The sequence below is a fragment of the Epinephelus moara genome, chromosome 11, assembly GCF_006386435.1.
Source record: "Epinephelus moara isolate mb chromosome 11, YSFRI_EMoa_1.0, whole genome shotgun sequence".
NCBI lineage: Eukaryota > Metazoa > Chordata > Actinopteri > Perciformes > Serranidae > Epinephelus > Epinephelus moara.
This window is the reverse complement of record NC_065516.1, coordinates 36187011-36208001: the sequence shown is the minus strand read 5'-3', so window position 1 is coordinate 36208001 and position 20991 is coordinate 36187011. Positions and strand designations below refer to the sequence as shown.

Sequence of the window (20991 nt, the reverse complement as noted above, 5' to 3'; positions counted from 1 at the left end):
TGTTGCTCGGCCTCTTTACTCATTTATTTAGTAGAGTGTCCACACACCTTCTCATTCTACATATACATAGAGGTATACTGGTGGCTTTACAGCCTACATTTTATTCATTATCTCTGATCCCCACGCTCAATTTGGTCGTTGCCACAGTGCGACACAACACCACTGACGCTAGGTGGTGCCAAGCTAAAAAAAAAAAAAGAATCCTATCTGTTGCCTCTTTAAATATATATTTTTAAACACTTGAGGATCCACTCATTACTAAAAGTGTGTGTCATATAAAAACTAAACTGACCAATCAGACTGCAGGGTTTCTAGCTCCACCTTTTAGTACCACATCTGTGTGCTAGGTAAACTTGCAAACATGGGGACGCTAAGGAACGCTTCTGTTGGTACCATCCACAACTTTCACTGTGGGAACGGACTAAATGTGTACCGAACTGAACTGAACCGGACTGCTTGGAGGAAATTATTGTGACACAGGTCATCCTTGAAACATTCAAGCTAGCGTCAATACGACCGCAATTTCTTTGTGCACTTGACCCAAATTTACCCCGCTGTACGGCTGACAAGATGCAGGGGTTCCTCTCATTGGTTGCCAGTGAACAGATTCAGTGAGAGTCGGATTGAAGATGATGTCATGGCAGGTTCACACGGCGTCACTATGATGATCAGCTGAGAATCCTGGCTACACTGAGGGAGTACTATCCACCGTGTAAGATGAAACAGAGAAAAGGACTTGGTACCAAAGTGAGTCAAGTCGACTTGAGCCAAACCAAGCAACAGTCCTTCTGCTGTTAAAATAGGTTAATAATACCCTTGGTGCACAACCACTGCAGCAAAATAGCTTTTCATGCTGCTCTGCAAATGAGACTGGAGCTAAAGCTGCCACAGAGAGAGTGGAAGACAGTGTTTATGCCAGGAGCACGGGTTATATTTAGACCCCCATAGTCTGCAGCCAGAACCTATGTGTGTCCCAAAAACACAGGTCGAAACTAGCCTCATCGCCTCCGCCCTCATCCTTATGCTGTCTGCCACACACACACACACATACACACACACACACACACACACACACACACACACCAAACCAATCTCCATTAAGGTCTCTGGTTTAATCAGAGACAGAGTGGGCTACAGACTTCCATCTAACCTGGAAATCATATATTGCAGTCAAACACATAGCGCACTCTAGCACCTCACTGTTTCAAACGCGTACTGCAACTACGGTAGCCGCTGTGTACCAAAAAGCTATGACAACATTGATGAAACCATGTCATCCGATACTTCATGGAGTATTCATTCAGGCTCCTACACAGACACACATGTGACGCGAGTTGACAAACCCCCTCCTCACCATGCTGGCTGTGTGTACAGCGTAGGACTGTTGGGGCGGGTGTAAATCGAAACAAACCAATCACGTCTTGTCTTTTGACAACTGACAAGTGGCTCAACCTCACACACCTCATCCCTCTCCTCGCATCACTGGCCTGTGACTGCATTACCTTTCTCCTTCAGCAGCTCTCTCCACCTGGGAAAGGCTGCCCTGATGTTGACCCTCGTTTTTTCCGATCACGTTGCCTTTTTGATTCCCTTTTGCGCTTTCTTGGCGACGAGGATTCCGTCTCCCGTGATGCTGCATGTGCATGATCCTGCATTATGCTCAAAGAGTGGGTATGTGTTTCAGATTTGCCGGGGTATGTCCCTCGCTGGCGGGTGCATTCTCAAGATGGCGAAACGTTATGGAACCCCCCAGACGACTTGCCCGCACAAAGTACAAACAAATCCGAAATTCTCCTTTTACGAGAATAAGTCAGATTATTGGTGGAGGTAATGAAACACCAGTGATGACATGTTTATGAATGCAGACATCGATTTTTGCCAATAAACAACTGAAAATGTTACACACTGTCCCTTTAAAGCTGTGTGTCAGCTTTCTCTGCTACAAGCATTATTTAAACAAAGTACCATTTGAGGCTCACATGTGCATGAGAATGGCACCAACTCAATCTGAGCCAAGACTGAACTACAGGACGGTCACAGGCTCATTTGTGTCACAAGGAAAGGACATAGAGAAAAAGAGAGAAAGGGGCTGCTCAAATCTGTCTTTGCACTTTTTCCAAGTGCCATACAAGTTAAATGTATCTATGTCTTAACGGTATTTATAAGTATGAAACAGAGATGTAAGTTGTTGATCTTATTTAATAGATGTAGGGGTACACCACTACTACCTTGGCTGGGAGGAAATTTTAGTATCTGGACAGTTTTGAATTGTAATAAAATACCTCTGGACTACAGTGATGTCTTGAAACTGGTCGAGATGTTTCATCAGGACCAATACTTGAAACTTTTCTGACGCTGATGAGACAAGAATACACACATATACGTATGTAGTTGTTTTTCTCACATCGCTCCAGTGAACGACGTATGTGAGAAAACACTGTCGATTAATTGGAGTTAACATGGGACCCCATTTTACACCAACAAAACTACATCAAATCATCTGTCTACAAACTCTTACACAATTTGCAAAGTATAATTTAAGTCTTGTGCCGTTTGCTGTGATTTAACGTGGTCCCCTTTTTTCTGATTCTTCGTCCACCAGAGGCATGCGAGAAAGTTTTCTTCATGAATTCCTGGCACCACGACATGAATAATTAATATGTAAATGGTCATTTTGTGGCTGAAGTATTATTTAAATGCCATCACTCACTTTGAGGTCATGGTTTACATAATTTCAGGAAACAAATAATATTTTCTTTGTTTCCAACAGGCCTCGACGCAGAGAAGAAAGCATCATAATGATCTGGTTTTCTCCAAAACCCATGCATAATCACAGAAACATGTCAGTGTTTGTCTTTGTAATCTCATTAACAAGAACATCAAAAGGCTATCCCCCTCTTTCTGTCTTCCTCTCTCTCTGTGACCAAAATAATTCGGCTCTGGAGCAGATTCCAGCAACACCAACAATAAAAAACAACAATCAGCAGATTCCTTCGTACGCATCAAGGCAAAGTGTGGTAATTAGGTGAAACCTGCTAACTGCTCCTCTCATGGTGTTACGAGGCATAACGACTCTGCAGGGTGATGGCTGCTGATTCTTGGTCATTTGTTGTTATTTTGCTGTCGCCCTCCCAAAAATCAGCAGATAATGTGCGACGAATTTACTGTGGTTCCTTTTCCTGGTGTTTTGTGTGGATGCAGTTTGACGACCTGTAGGTCTCTCTAAAATGTTTTAATGCAACACTCAACCTGCCTATAGCGTCTGGTCTGCCGGAAGTACAGAAGTAGAAGAAGAAGAAGAAGAAGAAGAAGAAGAAGAAGAAGAAGAAGAAGTTGTGTTTACAATGAACAGAAGCTGTAATGTTTGTTTCCCACATACCCCTGTGTTGTCCTACTTGTGCTTTTGCACCACAACTTAACTACAACACTCTGCTGATCCATTTTGTCCTCAACAATTGAAGACGAGAGAGATGAAGGTACGAAGCCGGTTCTGCTGTTGTGGACTTAATAATACATGACAGGGCGTTAATTATGAAATAATATACAGTTTACAGTTGACTGGAGGTTTGTATGACAGTCCACATCACTTTACAGTTTTGATTCTGTGTTTAATTATTATTTCATTACCGTATGTCTTTATAGTTTATTTTATATCACAATTTACCACAAACAAAAAATGTTATAATAGTAATAACGGTAATCTAGGCTACGTTAACAGTAGAGTAAAAAAGACGTTACAGCTAATATACACATTATTAACAGGTAAATTCAAGAGTAAAATTTAATTTACCAGTTGGTTGGGCATCAGCATCAATACTTGGATCTGATGTAGATGCCGCCTTCTGCGGCTCCTGATCCTCCTCATCATTCGCTGCCTGTATCTATTTATCATTTGCAGCAGCAGTGCTGCGAACAACATTATTTCCTCTAACGCCATGTTTCGTCTCCTAGGAGACGGACCAGCTGGACCCAAACGGAAGTGACGTGTACACAACTGTCCCAATTCTTCTTTTTAAACAGCGTCAGTCCCTTGCGCACTTACGCCCCTAACTGCACTTTCGGCAAGTGCAATTCAGGGAAGACCTCAGGGCGCAAGTGCGGGTATTTGGACAGGGCCTTAGTGTCCTCGGTTCCCAAACACTGACTGAGTGTTGATGTCACACAGTGGGAAACATGCTGCTGTCCAAACTCTTTTGGAACATGCTGCAGCATCAAATTCAGAATGAGCGTATGTACCAAGTTATCAGTGTGAGCATTAAATATCTTGTCTTGTATTCTACTGAATATAGGTCAAAAAGGATTTGCAACTCATTGCATTCTATTTTTAATTTTGTTTTACACAGTGTCCCAACTTTTCTGAAGTTGGGGTTGTGTGTGTAAATAAGCAAGAGAAAAGAAGAACGTAGAGAGTATTTCTGTCAGAGAGGGGTCTGTGAGAGCAGCAGAGTGCTGAGTATGACTGAGTGTAATAAAAAATGATTAATACTAATGATTGAAACTGAAAATCATTAAAAATAGAGGCTCATCTTTTATGTATGCCTGTTTCACGTAAAGACCTCTGTTGTTAAATATTTGAGAATCAGTGATTTTTTCGCTTTACCTTTCTTGCTTTCTTGTCCAGTAACATTTGCCTTATAATTTGCTTGCGATGCATCTCAGTGCACTTCATAGTAAAGTGCTTCTGTTAAACACAAACTCTGATCCTCTTGACTTAAACACAACCAGCGTGGTTCCCTGAAGCTTTCAGTGGCAGTCTCTATCTCGTCTTACCTCCCCTGGATGATGGCTGCAGGGTCCGCCCCTGAGCAGATATCCTCCATGACGTAGGGGTTCTGTTCGCAGCTGACGTTGAGCGTGGTGTAGTTGGGTTTACACACAGTGAGGAAGTAGGGTGTTGGGTAGCCCGTCATCAGCTGGAGGATGTCGGTGATGAGGGCGGTGGCACAAAGACCGAAAGCATGAACGCCTGAGGAAAAAGGATGTGATGTCAAGGTTGGGAAACAGGCGGAGCGTTGAGACAGAGGTGTAAACACGACACACTTAAAACACATTCTGGCTTCAGTGGTTAGTGTAAGTTAGTGTTGGCTCTGGTTCTGTGTTGCTAAATGACTCATGAGCATACAGTTCCCATCCTTTCAGACCAGGTTATAGACAGAAAAAAATCAGTGTACCGACGAAGCGAACAGCTCTGCGTATGAAGGAGTTGAAGTTGCAGCCCGCGGCGTTGATGTTGGCCTCGGCCCCGACGCCACTCTTCCTCCGAGACAGACAGCAGAACAGGATGGCCTCTCCGATCATTATCTGTTAACACAATACACAGCGGTCACATGGCGCTGCATGCAGCAGTGGGTGATTTATCCTGGACATGAGGGCAGTTTCCTGCTTGTTCACAAGGGCCAGCTTATCCCAGCATGCACTGGGTGAGAGGCAGGCTCCACCCTGGACATTTTTTGTGATGTATTTGTGACATTCATATTTCTATATGCAGAGTAAGTATTTCTACATCATGCTTGGAGCCCTCTGTTCCATTAGAGGTCCTGCATCCTGGTGCTGCTGTTTCTAATTGTGTGCTGCATGTACCAAATGGAGGGTTGTCAGCTGGAGGAGCTCAGGCCTGCAGCAAAGCAACTCAGGCTTGTAGAGATTTTTTCCTAGTGGCCACTCATGGCGGCAAAAAACCCTGCAGCCCAAAAAGCATTTCCCCCCCTGTAAAAGAGACATCTGTAAAACTGTTGACAGGACAATTATGAATCTTTCTATTTTTTTAAGCTATGGTGGTTTTCTATTTATAAACTTTCCTCAAGCCGAGAGAAGCATTTTAGAAATCTGTGACATCATCACAATGCAAAGTCTATGAGCTTTTAATGAGAACGAAGCTTTTTGCTCGCTGTTTTCACGTTGCTACTCGCCTTGTGTTTCTGCGCTCCAGGCAGCTGCTGTTTTTGCTGAAACACTCTGAACTCCTCGAGTTGAAAAAACTTCAACTCAGAGCAGAGAAGCCCCACGTCATCTCTGCTTTTTTTTCCCCCATTGTCCAATGGGATGATTTGAGAGGCGGGGCTTCTGTGGTGGTCACGACAACAAGTTTACAGTTGGTAAACAATGGAGGAGAAACTGGTGGTAGTGGTTGCTGGATACCCAGAGCTATACGACCTGATGTTAGACAGCAGGTTGTCAAACTGCCCCTGAGTCATCCTAAAATATGCCTGTAAACGTCCATGATGGAGGAGAAGCTCCTGGACCAACTGGTGGTACTCCCCATGATCCAGCCTCTTTTTTAGGGTCTCATGTACCCACACAGATCTCTGTTTATCTGCTGACAGCCTCTCACCCTCAACCAGAGCTACAGACAGTACCCTCTGCCTCAACATGGCAGCAGCTACACACAGATTACTGCAGGGTACAGACAGCAAAAAACAGGAGATTAATTACACGTGCAGGTCAGGGTAAGGAGGTGGCAACGATAAAAAGGAGCAGCAAGTGTTTTTTTACTGGTGGCATTCAATTTTAAGAAAAAAGAAAGGCAGTGCAGTGCAACTCGTGTTTTGCAACCTGCAAAATGCGTTCTGTGTGATCGGGCCGTACTCGTACACTCGTCTGGTCTCCCTGAGTCGCAGCCTTTGAGCCAGGTTGTAAACAGCAACATATGAATCTTAGAACGCCGTCACCCGTGGCTGTTTTTAAGTGGGCGGTATCCCACAGCGCGGCCTATCTATGGCCCTCCAAAGCTCTGCAGTAAGCCAAGATTGTTGGCCAGGACAGCTCCTCCCTGTGTAGTACACTCATACACACAAATACACACTCCTCCAGGTGGACACGTGGCGTTGCAGTGGGATACCTGGCTATCTGCACAGCAACGATGTCGGATCACAGATCTCTGCAGACAAAGAAGGATGGAAAGAAACGTGTGTATAAATGTTTATAATGTTGCACAGAGGAGTTTAACTGCTCATATGTGTGAATTCTGTGCTGTGGCTAACTGTGATGTTAATATTATAGTCAGTATTTCATTGCCTACACATATTGGCCCTGTACAGCACGCAGTATCAGTTCATAGCTCTGTCTGTTTCCTAACCTCTACATCCTCCGTCCTCAGGCATTCATGCTTTCAGCCTTCATCCTCAACATGGATGGAGAGAGGAAAAAGCAAGGCAGCTACAGTGATGGCCAGAGGGGGATTATGGGTACTTAGATGAAGGCCGTCAGGGATCTGCATAATACTGAAACTGACACACTGGACTTATGAGTCTCTGAACCAGGGTTTATCTGGGAAATGTACTCCATCTTTTGCTCCAGCAAAAAGGAAACAGCTGTTTCCTCTCCATTTTTTTTTTACTTTTCTGGAATCTAAATTATTTCGTGAACATTTCGTCCATTACATTGGCTAATTTTGACTGTTCTACTGTCTGTGTGATTTTACTGTGTATTCTTGTTAAGGTAAAAACAGCGACGCCATAACGACACCTAAACTCTTCACTCACAGCCAAAGAGTCGCTCCACCACCAGACCATAACTGTTGCATTTCAATATGGACATTCTCATAGACTGCAGTGGGACACTCAGCACTAATAGAGGAATATTTTAATTATAACATCAAGTGATGAGGAGGACAGCGCGTCACATGAGTGCACGTTTTATTGTTGCCTATTAAAGTGTTTTTTTAATGACTGAATAATTGAATAGATTTAGACTGTGTTTGCAGAGTACGAACAAAGTAATGTAAGGAAATATTGGATGAATCTCATATTTCTGCATAAATCTTAAATGTTACCCTGTACAAAGGATAAAATGTATCCTTCTCATTTAAATCAACACAGTGGAGGATTGCATTTTTACTAGTGATGGCCAAATGAAGCCTCATGAAGCATTTTCTTTATTTTCTGAGCCCACTAGATGGCGGTTTTTGTTCAACAAAAGGTTGAAAGCACACTGAATTGCCATTCTTTGAGCCTCTCTCTTTAAACCATGAGCGCCATCTAGTGGGCTCAGAAAATAAAGAAAATGCTTCATGAGGCTTCATTTGGCCATCACTACTTTTACCTCACAGGGTCCCCCTACAGATGAAAACGGTCTTGTCTGTTACAACTGTCGCAAAAATCTTTCTGCACGTGCATTTGTTTGACAACACAAGCTGGCCGTGTAATGTGCGATCATCACGTCTTCAGAACAGGTAAAGTAGCCTTATAGCATTTTGAACATACATGATTAGGCCGATTGCTTTATTTATTTATTCATTTTCGAAACTCAGAAATGAGTTGCTCTCTGCATGTCAGGGCTGACCTCCTCCTCACAGCGCGCACACACACAAACTCAACAGAGTCAAGTCAGACAGCAGAGAGGCCGCGGTGCAGATGAAGGGAATATAACTTCAAGATTACTCTAGGTGACGACAGCTACGCTTGTTACTGTGAGTAAGAGCGATAAAACCTCTGCCAGCCAGGCCAGTACTTTATCAATACATGTGATCAGCATGTAGAAAGCCATATTTCAATCGCGGTCGACACAAGCACATTAACATTGCTTTAATTGCAGTGCTCAATATGTACAACAACTGTTACAAAAACCATGCAGCTTATGAGCATCAGTGACTTATATTCATTGTGCCGACAGTGGCTTTGAAAACCGCCCATAACTGTGTCACACGGGGAAGAGGGAAGGTGGCTGGAGTTCCTCCAACAGATTATCGGTTAGATTATCATATTTTTTTATTGACAAAAATATAGGCTGCTTCGGCTGATTTTTTTATGCGCACATGTGCCCCTAAATATTTTTTACAGTTCGCACACACCTATTTTTAGTCGCAAATGCGAGTGAAACGATCGCACTGTCGAGCGCTGATTGGTATTCATTTTGACAACCATTTTAGATTTAGTCTTAGTCATTTTATCCTTCATAGTTTTAGTCGCCGAAAATGCAAAATGTTTTAGTCCTGATGTTTTCTATATGTGTTTCTCTGTTTAAACTAATCCAGTGAGGCTGATTCATGGATCATAAATCAGACTCAAGGTGACAGATTGTATAAAATAATGTGTGTGTCATGTCTCCAGCAGTGTGTGACAGGTTTAAGGGCTGATTTACGAGCACACACTTACTGATCATCATTTGAAAAGCTCAACATCTCTCTATTTATGCTCTCAACAAATAACTAATGTGAGCCAACTAGGATTTGTCCCCAGGTTCATTGTAAACTCTGACTTATCCATGTGACTGTTAAGAAGCAGAAACATAACTTGTTTCTTCATGTGCAACATGTTAGTCTGGAGGTTTAAACACCTTCTCCTGAGTCCTGCGTGGATCAGCTGTGAAGTCAAGTGGCCAGTGGCTGCTAGCTCCACTGCCATTCAGCAGCTAACAAGAGGAGCTAGCTGCTAACAGCCACCACTGCAACTAACAAACTCCACAAATCCATTCAGCAGCTCCACCATCCACAGTCAGACACACGGCTGATTATTTACTGCTGAATTACAGCTCACAACTCGCACCAACCCAAACATCCTGGTGCAGACTATTTACTGGAGTTTACCAGCCTGAAGATAATCAGAGTCACGGGCGCTCTCGGCTTTCAGTGTCCGATAGTCCACCACTAACATTTTCATCACGTCTTAGTTCTTATCACCAAGATCTATTTTTAGCTCGTCATTGTCTCGTTTTTGTTATGGAAAATTGTTGTTAAAAACATTTTCATCATAGTTTTAATCAACCAAATTAACACTGCCTTGCATCCATTTCATTCTCATGAGTGCTTTATCTCAAAAAGACTTTCCTCAGATTTGACAAAAATGTACGCTTGGAATTAAGAATGAACTGATGAGAATGTGGGTGTCACTGTGACCTCACAGAACATGTTTTTTTGCCATAACCCATGAATTCATACACTAATTATGACAAGTCTGATTGAATATAATGTTGAAGTGATGATATTTTATAACCAAATTTCAAAAGTCAACTTCACAATTTTACAACTTCACATATACACTTTTCAGGCCGTCATATACAATACAATAAATGCAATACAATGTATTGTTCACAAGCACCTTTCAAGCATTTGGAACGTATATGCATGTGTGTGTGTGTGTGTGTGTGTGTGTGTGTGTGCGTGTGTGTTTGCTCCCAGAAGCCTCCAAGGAAGTGATGACATGCCTGACTGGTCACAATAAATGTGCATGCCAGAAAAGTGTGTCTGGCCTGCGGTGGACAGGATCATAGCTGATAATACAGATCAACAGTCAGCGAGCTCTCCCAGCCTGGAGGGGCCCGTCCTGCCGGCCCACAGCTCCACTCACACTCCACATCTACAATATAAGGACATGAGTGTGTGTGTGTGTTCTGTGTGTGTCAGTATTAGAAGGAATTCATGCCAGAGGCTTTTGATACAGTGTGTAGGTGGGTTAGGGTTCGGGTTTTTTGTGTGACGCCATAGCCTGACCCCCCGGTCAAACATACAAATTAAACAGTAACATAAAAATGGCAAAGAATTTTCACCTTGCAGTTGTATTCCTTCGCAAACTTGTCAAGTTGCAGTTACAGTTTACATCCATGACTGTGAAAAAATGGATGCTTCACACACAGGAGACATATACAATCAGCATAGTTTCAAGGTGAACATCCAAGATTAGTGTCATCAATTCAGCATACGGCCAAATATCTCCCCTTCTGTTCCTGAGATATGACGCTGAGTCACGGCCAGAGAAGTGTTTTTGCAAAACATTATGATGTTTAAGTGAAGCTGACACTTGACCTTTTGGATAGAAAATGCTAACACTTCATACATTTATCCGATCAGACATTTGTATGACGTGCTGTCAAAATCGGCTTGTGAATTCCTGGCCAAAACGTGCTGTCAAAATCGGCTTGTGAATTCCTGGCCAAAAACATGTTTAATCAGGTCACAGTGACCTTAACCTTTGACCTTTGACCACCATATTCTAATCGGTTCATCCTCATCTTAAAGTGACTGTTTGTGCCAAATTTGAAGAAATTCCCTCTAGGTGTTCATGAGATATTGCAGTCATTAGAATGAGACAGACAAGGTCACAGTGACCTTAACCTTTAACCTATGACCACCAAATTGTAATCGGTTCATCCTCATCTCAGAGTGAATGTTTGTGCCAAATTTGAAGAAATTCCCTACAGGCTTTCCTGAGATATCGCGTTCACGAGAATGAGACAGACAGACGCATGGACGGACAACCTAACAACATAATGTCTCGGGCCATGGCTATCACCAACACACAAAACTCACAGGCTTCAGATGTTCAGGATGATTACCACTTGCTTTGCGGTGTTTTACTCAACATGTTATTATTGACACATCATATTCCAGATACTGTCAATGTCCATCCCGTCTGTCCTCAGATGCAGAAGCTGCCACTACTTTCCCTGCACGGAGCGTTCGTCCCCGTGCTCATCCCTCTGATCTAAGGTTAGCAGTTTAGTTTTCTGTCTCGCTGTTAAACCTTACCGTGATGGCGGGTCCGGCGAAGGCCAGGCTGAGCAGCATCAGCAGGGGAATGACCTCGTGGTTGGGGTCGATGTAGGGAAGGCTAAGGCTGCGATCATGGCAGTTGAAGCCAGACTTCACCGGCTTGAACACATCCGTCCACTCCAGGAAGTAGAGACTGACCACAGACGATACCAGAATCGGCAGCTGTTGATGGACACGACAGGAGAAGACAGAAAGCACAAGATGTAATGGAGTTCATAAACAGCAGAGGCAGGAGGAGCTTCAACAGACTGCCAATGAATAAATACATAGAAGAACAAGCAGTGAATGTCCCCATAACCTATGGTTCAATGACCATGCTAATTTGATTTGATAATGAGGACGAAGGCATGGAAAATAGTTTTCATGACCTGAGGATGGAGCTGGGTGATGGAAGACGGCATGTGGAATTAATTGCTCTTCTGAACATCGAGTGCTTCCACTGAGCTCATCTCAAATCTTCTGTATGAATCCTCCTCATCCCAACGAAGGCAATGAGAAACACTTCATGTTTATTATAACCAGCTTGAGATCTCACTATCATAAAAAACCAATCATAACACAGCAGTTCAATCCCAAGCATGAAATAAAGTCAGGGTAATAAAGCTGGCGCTGATTTCTCAGTTGGGCAAATCAAAGTGCTTCAGCGGTCTGTGGAAGAAAGCCAAGCTCAACTCTGCAGAGGGCTTCGCTGGTTCTGTGTGGCTTTGCTTTGCTGAATGGCTGCAGCGATTTCACCACTGACCTGTTACACTGTCATGTCACTAGTGAGTATCCAGTCCTGTCAGGAGGACAGAGAGAGCAGAGCTGTGGAGCTGAGAGGACAGACAAACCCAAACTGCAGGCCACATGAATGAAGGAGGGAAGCTAGAAACATAAAGATAGCATCTGTTCATTTCTATGAAAGCTGCTTACGAAAAAAGATCTTTGTCTCTTGCTGGTTTGAGTCTGTGTAGTCTCCAGAGACAGATATCTGCATATGTGCAGAATCTGTCGGCAGCGGGTCAAGATTTTGGTATTGGAAGCATTCTGGTTTTGACCAATTATGTTTGAGCAGGCCTTGGTTGCATGCAGGCAAACAGTCCATATGGAGAGCAAAGAGGCGGAACACATTGGCTTGAAAGCAATGTCAGAACCCATCGGCTATCGGCTCAAGATGGTTCAGCTTTTTATTAGCTTTTTTCTAATTCATCAGCCTTCATATGAGGATATCTGTTTACAGAGATGAGCCCAGACCTGTCTCAAGTTGCTATATGACCTGCTGACAAAGACTGGCACATGGAAGAGGAAGTTTTGGCCTGGATATCTGTTGGTGGACGGAGGAAACTAATTTCGACTGCTTGTATCTGTGATCTCATTCTTTCGGTGACCATCCAAAGCTCATGACCATAGCTGAGGGTTGGGACATAGACCACCACAGTCTGACGCAGCGCCCCCATCACTGCTGACGCCACCTATCCATCTCACACTCCAGATCCTGAGATACTTGAACTCTTTCACTCGGGGCAGTAACTCTCTCCCAACCCAGCTCTGGACTGCCCAAATGTTATCGGACAGAATGGATCAAATCCCAGTAGTAAAACAAGTCATTTTGGGTGGGTTGTGGCACTCAAAAAAATGTACCCGCTGATTTACAGATGTCCCTTTCAGCATATAAGTCATTGAGAAAAAGTCTTTTTGGGCCACATGGCATCACATGATGGTGTAAATGTACTTTTTTGCCACTACGAAAATTGAATTCAGAGCCTGGAGCACTTCCTGGGGGCAGCATGGCTGACTCTGGCACATTGTATTCAGCTGTCCTAATGTAATCAGAAAACTGTGCCTACTGTGTGTGACAAGCATCTTGAAAGAATACTTACGCAAAAAATGACCATTTGTAAATCCATTACGCAGCTGTGTTACCTTGAATCTATTAAGAAAACTTTGGTTTTCTCTCATGAATCCAAAAAAAGCCAAACATGCCTTATGAATTGAAGTCATTGGGGTCCACATTTAACAACAGCAACACTATATCAAAACAGTTTGGAGCTGCATGTACAAACACTCCTCTGGTACATGTGCCAAAGTATCGTTTAGCAAGATGCTGAACCCCAAACTGCTCCACTGGTGTGTGAGTGTGTGTGAATGGTTACTGAGTAGGCACCCTGTATGGTAGCCTCGGCCACCAGTGTGTGACGTGTAGTGTAAATGTGCTTTGAGTGGTCAGAAGACTACAAAAGCCCGTTACAAGTGCAGTCCATTTACCACTTATCCAGTCGTATGCTCGGCACTTCCCAAACACCTGCACCTGCGAGCAGCACGCCCTGAGCAGCCTGAGCACGCACTCAGACACACTACTCGGCCGTGCATGAGACTGTCTGGACTGACGTGTTTTATATCATCATCATCAATGTTTTACAACAAAAGCATGTGTTTGTGAAGTACTGAGCACACGACTGGATAAATGAGACTTGGATTATACTGCGTGAGTTGTGTGACATTTTGTAAACAGATGTTTTGATACAGTTTTGCCGTGTTGAACGCTGTCCGGGTTTGCTTACCCTTGCCTTTGTCAGATTCTCTGTTAAGAATGGAGGCATGCAGAAAAACCCAAAGTATTCTTCATGAATTCAAGGTAACACATTGTGTGTAGTTGATATACAAACAGTTGTTTTGTACATTAAATATTTGCTTAAAAATGTACAGGACCTTCTCAGAAAACAGTGATGTTCATATGTTTGAATGAGCTTACTGATATGATTCAAAGGCAGTCATTTTTGGCACCTGTGAGAAATATTTGTTTTGTGATACACCTTGTTGCATTGGCCACTAGGTGGCAGACTAACCTGTCTGTGACCCCAACAGGACATAGAAATGAGGGCGTTGGTCAGTCTGGCCCATGGTAATTGTTCTCCACCCCCATTTTGTAGCAAAAACGCCTAAAATGACATACCCAAATTTAAATGACTGTAGCTTCTGAANCAGGCGGAGCTCCAAATGACAAGTCGGTCACTCGGCTTCAAAACAGTACTATCAGTGATCAAACAACACTCAGCCAGCTTCAAACATTGTACCTTATTGAAATCAGGTGTGATTATGATAGCTGATGTTGTTTATGACACAGAAACACCATAAAATATCACCAAATAAAGCCATATGAAACGTGAAAGTTATGATCCTGCTAACAGCTCCACATAAGATCGCGAGTAATCCTTTAACTTTTCCCTGTTGAAAAACGGCATGACATGACTTGTCACCACTCATCACGATTTTGGACTTTGTGTGTTTAGGCTGCTCTGGTGCGAAATACAGAATAAATAAAAGAAAAACGATGTTATTGTTGAAAACTCAAGAGCTTCCTGAATCCGGCAACACCAAACATCACATGGTTTGATGACATAGTGCGCCTGGGAGATACCATTTAACAGAGGAGGGGGGAGCGAGGACGTCAGCGTCCTGGCGGAGTTAGAGAGGTTAAAGGAAAAGCATGTACGTGTGTTTGCGCCTGGTGCTGCTTCTGCTTGTGTGTTTTTGCTCCGTCCAGCCGGTGAGGTTAACAAACACCTTGTCTGCACCATTACTGCAGTTGCTGTCTGGATTGTGTAACACAAGCAACCAGTTTGTCCTTGTTGGAATGAATTTCATCCTGGGCAGTCTCTCGTATCAGTTCTCATGTTTCTGCATTGAAACAATATTTTTGTTTTATAGCCTCTCATAAAAAATCCTACATCACATAATCAGGGGAGGGATGGGCTGAAATGGCACGACTGAGTCAAATAAACGAGACGTACGAGTCAATATAAGACTGATTATAACGCTGCATATCTCTTGGGGAAACACGCGAGCACCTAAATTGCTCGGAGATATTTCTCACCGAGACTTAACAAGAAAATGAAAACTCGAGTATCGACGACTCCATTTCACAACTCAACACTGCAGTTCCTTTGTGTCAGAACTTCTTCCCCAATGTTTTCTAACAACCCCCCAGGCGCTGTGGTGTCCTATTAAAGAGCACCACAGAGGAGTGAGGTGCATGTGTAGGCAGAAAGCTGATGTGTAATTGAAGGCACTAAAGTGTCCACAGAGAACTGCAGCGAGGTGCGTCAGTGGGAGCTGAATGTGGCCTAAAGCACCACAGGCTTTATCATGCAGTTTAATACCCTGATTCACTTCTACACAGCGGCAGGCGCGCTGCTCGCTCAGCTAATGCTAAGTAGAGCAACATAATGGGGGAGGGCCCCACTAGGAGCCCAACACAGGGGGATCTCTTCAAGTCAACTCACTCCTGCTGGGAGCTGAGCCACTAACACTCACACACACACACACACACACACACACACACACACAACCACACAGAGAGCCTCTGTTTGCACACTTCCTTTCTTTTATCGGCCTTATATTTCTGCCAGGGGTTTATTCACTGACACACTAGTTCTCTTGTCTTTCCGTTTAGGCTTTCAATCATTCTCTCCTTTCTTTCCTTCCTCACAAAGAGAGAAGTTTCATTTGTTGAACCACTCAGTTCAGTAACATTAGTGGCACCTCAGGGGACGAAAGATGTTTGGACAGATGGGGGGCATCAAAAAGACTGTGGAGGAGAGAATAAAAACTATATGACCTTTAAGTCTATATTTACAACCTGAGAGTGTTCAGAGAGATCTTAACATACAGTGGCATGAAAATTCATAAAAAGAGTCCAATCTTCAGGCAGATTTAGGACATCTGGAGCAAACACATGAAAAGGAAAAGGTGATCCCATTGTTAGGTGTACCAATACCAACTAGAATGACTGCCCCCAGCTGTTTGCCTCTGCGCACCCGTGTCTCTGACAGTGTCCATCCATGTCAGTGAAAACATGGATGCTTCACACACAGAAGATCTATACAATCAGCACAGTTTCAAGATTAGAGTCACCAATTCAGTATCTGACCAAATGTCTCCCCTTCTGTTCCTGAGATATGACGTTAAGACATGATGATGTCACAGTCAAGCTGACCTTTGACCTTTTGACCTTCATTATTTCATCCTGTGAAATTTTGTCATAATTAGCGTATAAATTATTGAGTTGTGAGGTCACACTGACCTTTGACCACAAAATTCTGATCACTTTACTTGTCAGTCCCAGTGGACGTTTGTGCCAAATAAAGAAATTCCCCTGAGGCGTTCTTGAGATACCGTGTTCACAAGGATGGGACTAACGGACAGTCTGAAAACATAATGGCGGCCATGGCTATCGCCGGCGTGGAGGCATCATAACAAAATCACTGGCAGTAAAACATGTGACTGTTGCTTAGCTGTTGTTTCAGAACCATGGACAGCACCGTGCTTCTCTTCACAGTACAAGTGAGGGTCCACGTCAGCCTCCGGCAGTTAACAGGACGGCTGGGACATGAGCTCACCGTCCTCCTCCTGCAGACACCGTGTTAAAGTGAAACTAAGAGGACGCTGCTGGGTCAAAAAGACAACAGACAGACAAAAAGCAGACCCTCGTGGACACGTGGGAACTATGAATTGACCCTTAAGCAGGATTTATACTTCTGTGTTGAATCGACGCCGTACCAACAGCATAGGCTGTAACCTTCACCATAACCTGACATGCACCTCCCCAGAAATGCAACCACACGTCACAGTGACGCAGACCTCCTGTCTGTTTCTGTAAGCTGAAACCATTTCCCTCAGTGGAAGCAAAGCTCTGATTTACTTTTACTATACAGATGATTTTAAGTCTTGTATGTGATTCATCCTGGCTTCATATAAGTATCTCTGCTAGCTGCTAGGCTAATTTATACAATGTAAAATGCCATAGACTTGTGCTAATAACGTTAGCATGTTGTATTTGTCAGGAAAATGTGTTCAGATAAAGACAAGTGTTTGTCTGTGAATCCAATCTGTGGTCGATTTGTGTTCTTGTGTTTGAAATTGTTAGTTGAATTGAAATTGTTAGGCTCAACCAAAAAAATCTTGGTCGACTAAAGTCGCACATAATCTTCAACTAATCGATTAGTCGTGGGGGAAAAATAATCTGNCTCGCAGCATTCACAGACAAACACTTGTCTTTATCTGGACACATTTCCCCACCAGTACAACATGCTAACGTTATTAGCACAAGTCTATGGCATTTTACATTGTATAAATTAGCCTAGTGATCTTTTCCTCTTCTCATATAAAACCAGGGACAACAGCAACATGTAACAAAGGTAACGGCACATAATTTGGCTCCATTACAACTCACAAATGGTGTCAGCTTACAGAGACAGACAGGAGGTCTGCGTCACCGCGACGCTGAGCGTGAGGGTGGGCGAGTTCAACTTTCTGTCAACAACGGGGGTGTTTTGAAAACAACCCATTTTCACAGGTAACTTAGCCTGTCCCCCCGCCGCAGGAAATAATGGATTAATCCTGGAAAGCTGTTGATGTAGCACTTTTCTCCTTATGAAAATAACACGGCGATTATTCAACCAATGAGAATTTGGTCGGACGAAAAATAACACGGCGATTATTCAACCAATGAGAATTTGGTCGGACGAGAGCATAGCGACCAAATAATTGACTAGTCCACCAGGAGACTACAGCCCTAGAAACTGTTGCTATTAAACCACGTGTAATGTGTGTTTAATGTGTGTTTTGAATCAAATCATCTTTATAGCACTTCACAGAAACCCCATTGCACAAGTATAAATGCTCGTAACATCATAGGCCATGTGCGTAGGCTACGGCGTTGGCTCTGCATAGAGCTGACCCACAAGTATAAATCCGCCTTAAGCCTGCGTGCTTTTTGCAGTTGTAAGATGTATTCCTCTATTTGATAAAAATGTACTGCACCGAAATTGCGCGTGCAGTAAAACTAGAATATCTGTGTGAATGACTGTGCTTCATGCACATTTATGTCAATGCACAGGGCCTCACACCCGCTCTGAGACGGCCCCGCCTCCCTGGAATCCAGCTGATGGAAATCCATCGTAGCGACGGAGAACTTAAATCCCTGTGTACAGGCACAAACCACGGTTGATCTCATGCAGCTTGGTCATGACAGCTTTTACTGATCAAACCAAGGAGAAAAGACTGAACAAGAATGCTGGAAGAACATGCAACGTTGGAGGGATCTGATGCATGTTGGGCTCCTTACAAACAGCTGCCAGTGTAGAATAATAACGTGTGGTCATTTTGTGCCACAGGACGACAAAGGGAAGATTAAACTTGTTTAAAGATGCTCATATAATGTAGCGTGTTGTGTATGGGGTCTTCAGTGGATGACTTAACAGATGAAGCAACCTGCACGCAGGAGGAAACCTGCCTGTGTGTTCCATATTAAAACCAGCTCAAGCAGCCCCCCCACTGAGCTCCACACTGCCTCCCTCCTTCATCCTCCCTCCTCCCCCTCTCTCAGGTCCGTTTTCTTGGCTCACCATCATCCTCCCTCACCTTTTGCCGAGCATCTCAGCTTGTGGAAATGAGAAATATAGGTCAGTGGTGTCAGCACTGGCACCGCTCATCCTCTGCAGATGAAGCTGCTCTAGGAGGAATACTGTACACTCCGTACTTCAAAGGAGATTTCTGCAGGATATTTCATGTCACATCCTGTTATTTTGAAAGTGCGGCGTGATTTGCTGAGGCCGAGAGCAGCTAATCATATTTGATACGCTTCAGTCTCTACACATGCTCATGATTCCTTTCTATGGTGAGTTTAGTGAGTCATTTAATGTTGAAACTCGCCAGTGTGCGGAAAGAAGTCATTAACCATCTCATTAAGATTTATGCATGTGCCGCTCTGATCACAGTAAACAACATTAAACTATCAGTAAATATTTCTGACATCAAGCATACAAATGAACACATTCTGCAGGATGAATTCCTCTTGACCTATTTTACAAATGAGTTCAGTCCAAAGACGACATATTCAATGTTCAAACTGACAAACTTTATTGTGTTTTTTTGTAAATATAAATCAAAATCTGATGCCTGCAACACCTCCAAAAAGGTTGGAACAGGAGTGAGAAAAGACGGGAAGCTGTTGAATGAAAACACCTGTATGAAACACTTTAGTCGCAGGTGCAGGGTTCACCAATTAATGACAAACTGTGTGGACAGATAGTGCAACAGTTTAAATGTTTAGAGAATTGAGTGATGTTACCGTCTACAATCCATTACAGGCTGCACTTCATCAAAAACTGACTGACTGTATAAAGGATATTACTACATGAGCTCAGGGACACTCTGGAAAACCACTGTCAGTAAACACATCGCTGCATCTACCAATGACAGTGAAGACTCTACCATGCAGAGTGAAAGCCAGATATCAACAACATCCAGACTTCTCTGAGCTCATCTGAGACGGACTGACACAAAGTGTTCTGACTAGTCCATCATGGACGTCCTGTCCTCCGGGACCATCCAGATTGTTACCAGCTCAAAGCCAGCATCTGTGATGGGATGGAGAGGTGCATCATGGGTAACTTCACATCTGTGAAGGCACCATGAATGCTGAAAGGTACATCCATGTTTTGGAGCAACATATGCTGCCATCCAGACGACGTGTCTTTCAGGGATGTCCCGTCTTATTCCAGCGAGACAATGAGACACATTGTGACGTGTCCCAACAGCGTGTCTCCATAGTGACAGAGTGCAGGTACCAGACTGACCTGCCTGCAGTCCACACCTGTCTCCCACTGAACATGTGTGGGACATGATGAAGCGCAAAATACTGCAACTGAGACCCCGGACTGTTGAGACACTGACGTCGTTCCAGTGTAAAACTTTAACAGTTGACGTCCTCAGTGTCCAAACACTGACTGAGTGTTGTTAAACGCAAAGGTGACGTCACACGGTGGGAAACATGCTGCTGTCACACCTCTTTTGGAACGTGTTGCAGGCATCAAATTCAGAATGAGTGTATATCTACAAAAACAATAAAGTTTATCAGTTTGAACATTAAATATCTCGTCTTTGTGCTGTATTCAGTTCAAGAAAGATCAAAAAGAATTTGCAGATCACTGCATTCTGTGTTCCTTTATGATTTACACAGCGTCCCAACTGTTTTGGAGTTGGAGCTGTAGGCAGGAGGAGGAAATGACTGATCCTGCTTTTGTTTTTGATGATTGATATTTAAAGCTCATTTCAATCAAGTGTCAAAGAATTTAATTTAAAAAAAAACAAAAAACAAGTGAACCAAACTGAGCAGCATTCTGTGCCAGCTTTTTGTTCTTGGCGGTTTTTGAGCTCCAAAAAGATGCACGATAGATTTGATTTACGCAACGTTTCTTCAACTTCAGTCGCATGCAGTGATGTTAAAGAGGCAACGGATAGGATTTGTTGTTTTTAGCTTGGCGCCACCTAGCGTCAGCGGTGTTGCGTCGCACTGTCGCAACGACCAAATTGAGCGTGGGGATCAGAGATAATGAATAAAATGTAGGCTGTAAAGCCACCAGTATACCTCTATGTATATGTAGAATGAGAAGGTGTGTGGACACTCTACTAAATAAATGAGTAAAGAGGCCGAGCAACAATTATCAGATTTATCTGAAGAAAAA

The 20991-nt window shown here is 43.4% G+C and overlaps 1 protein-coding gene across 1 annotated transcript in view; it reads right to left on the bottom strand.

The window, feature by feature from the left end:
* Positions 1 to 20991, bottom strand: part of LOC126397364 (phospholipid phosphatase-related protein type 4) — a 43025-nt gene that overhangs the window by 6592 nt on the left and 15442 nt on the right. The window contains exons 2-4 of the mRNA XM_050056073.1: positions 11462 to 11647; positions 5172 to 5301; positions 4771 to 4966 (exon numbers count right to left, since the gene is read on the bottom strand). Coding sequence (XP_049912030.1) covers positions 4771 to 4966; positions 5172 to 5301; positions 11462 to 11647 — 512 coding nt within the window. The remainder of the gene's footprint in view (positions 1 to 4770; positions 4967 to 5171; positions 5302 to 11461; positions 11648 to 20991) is intronic.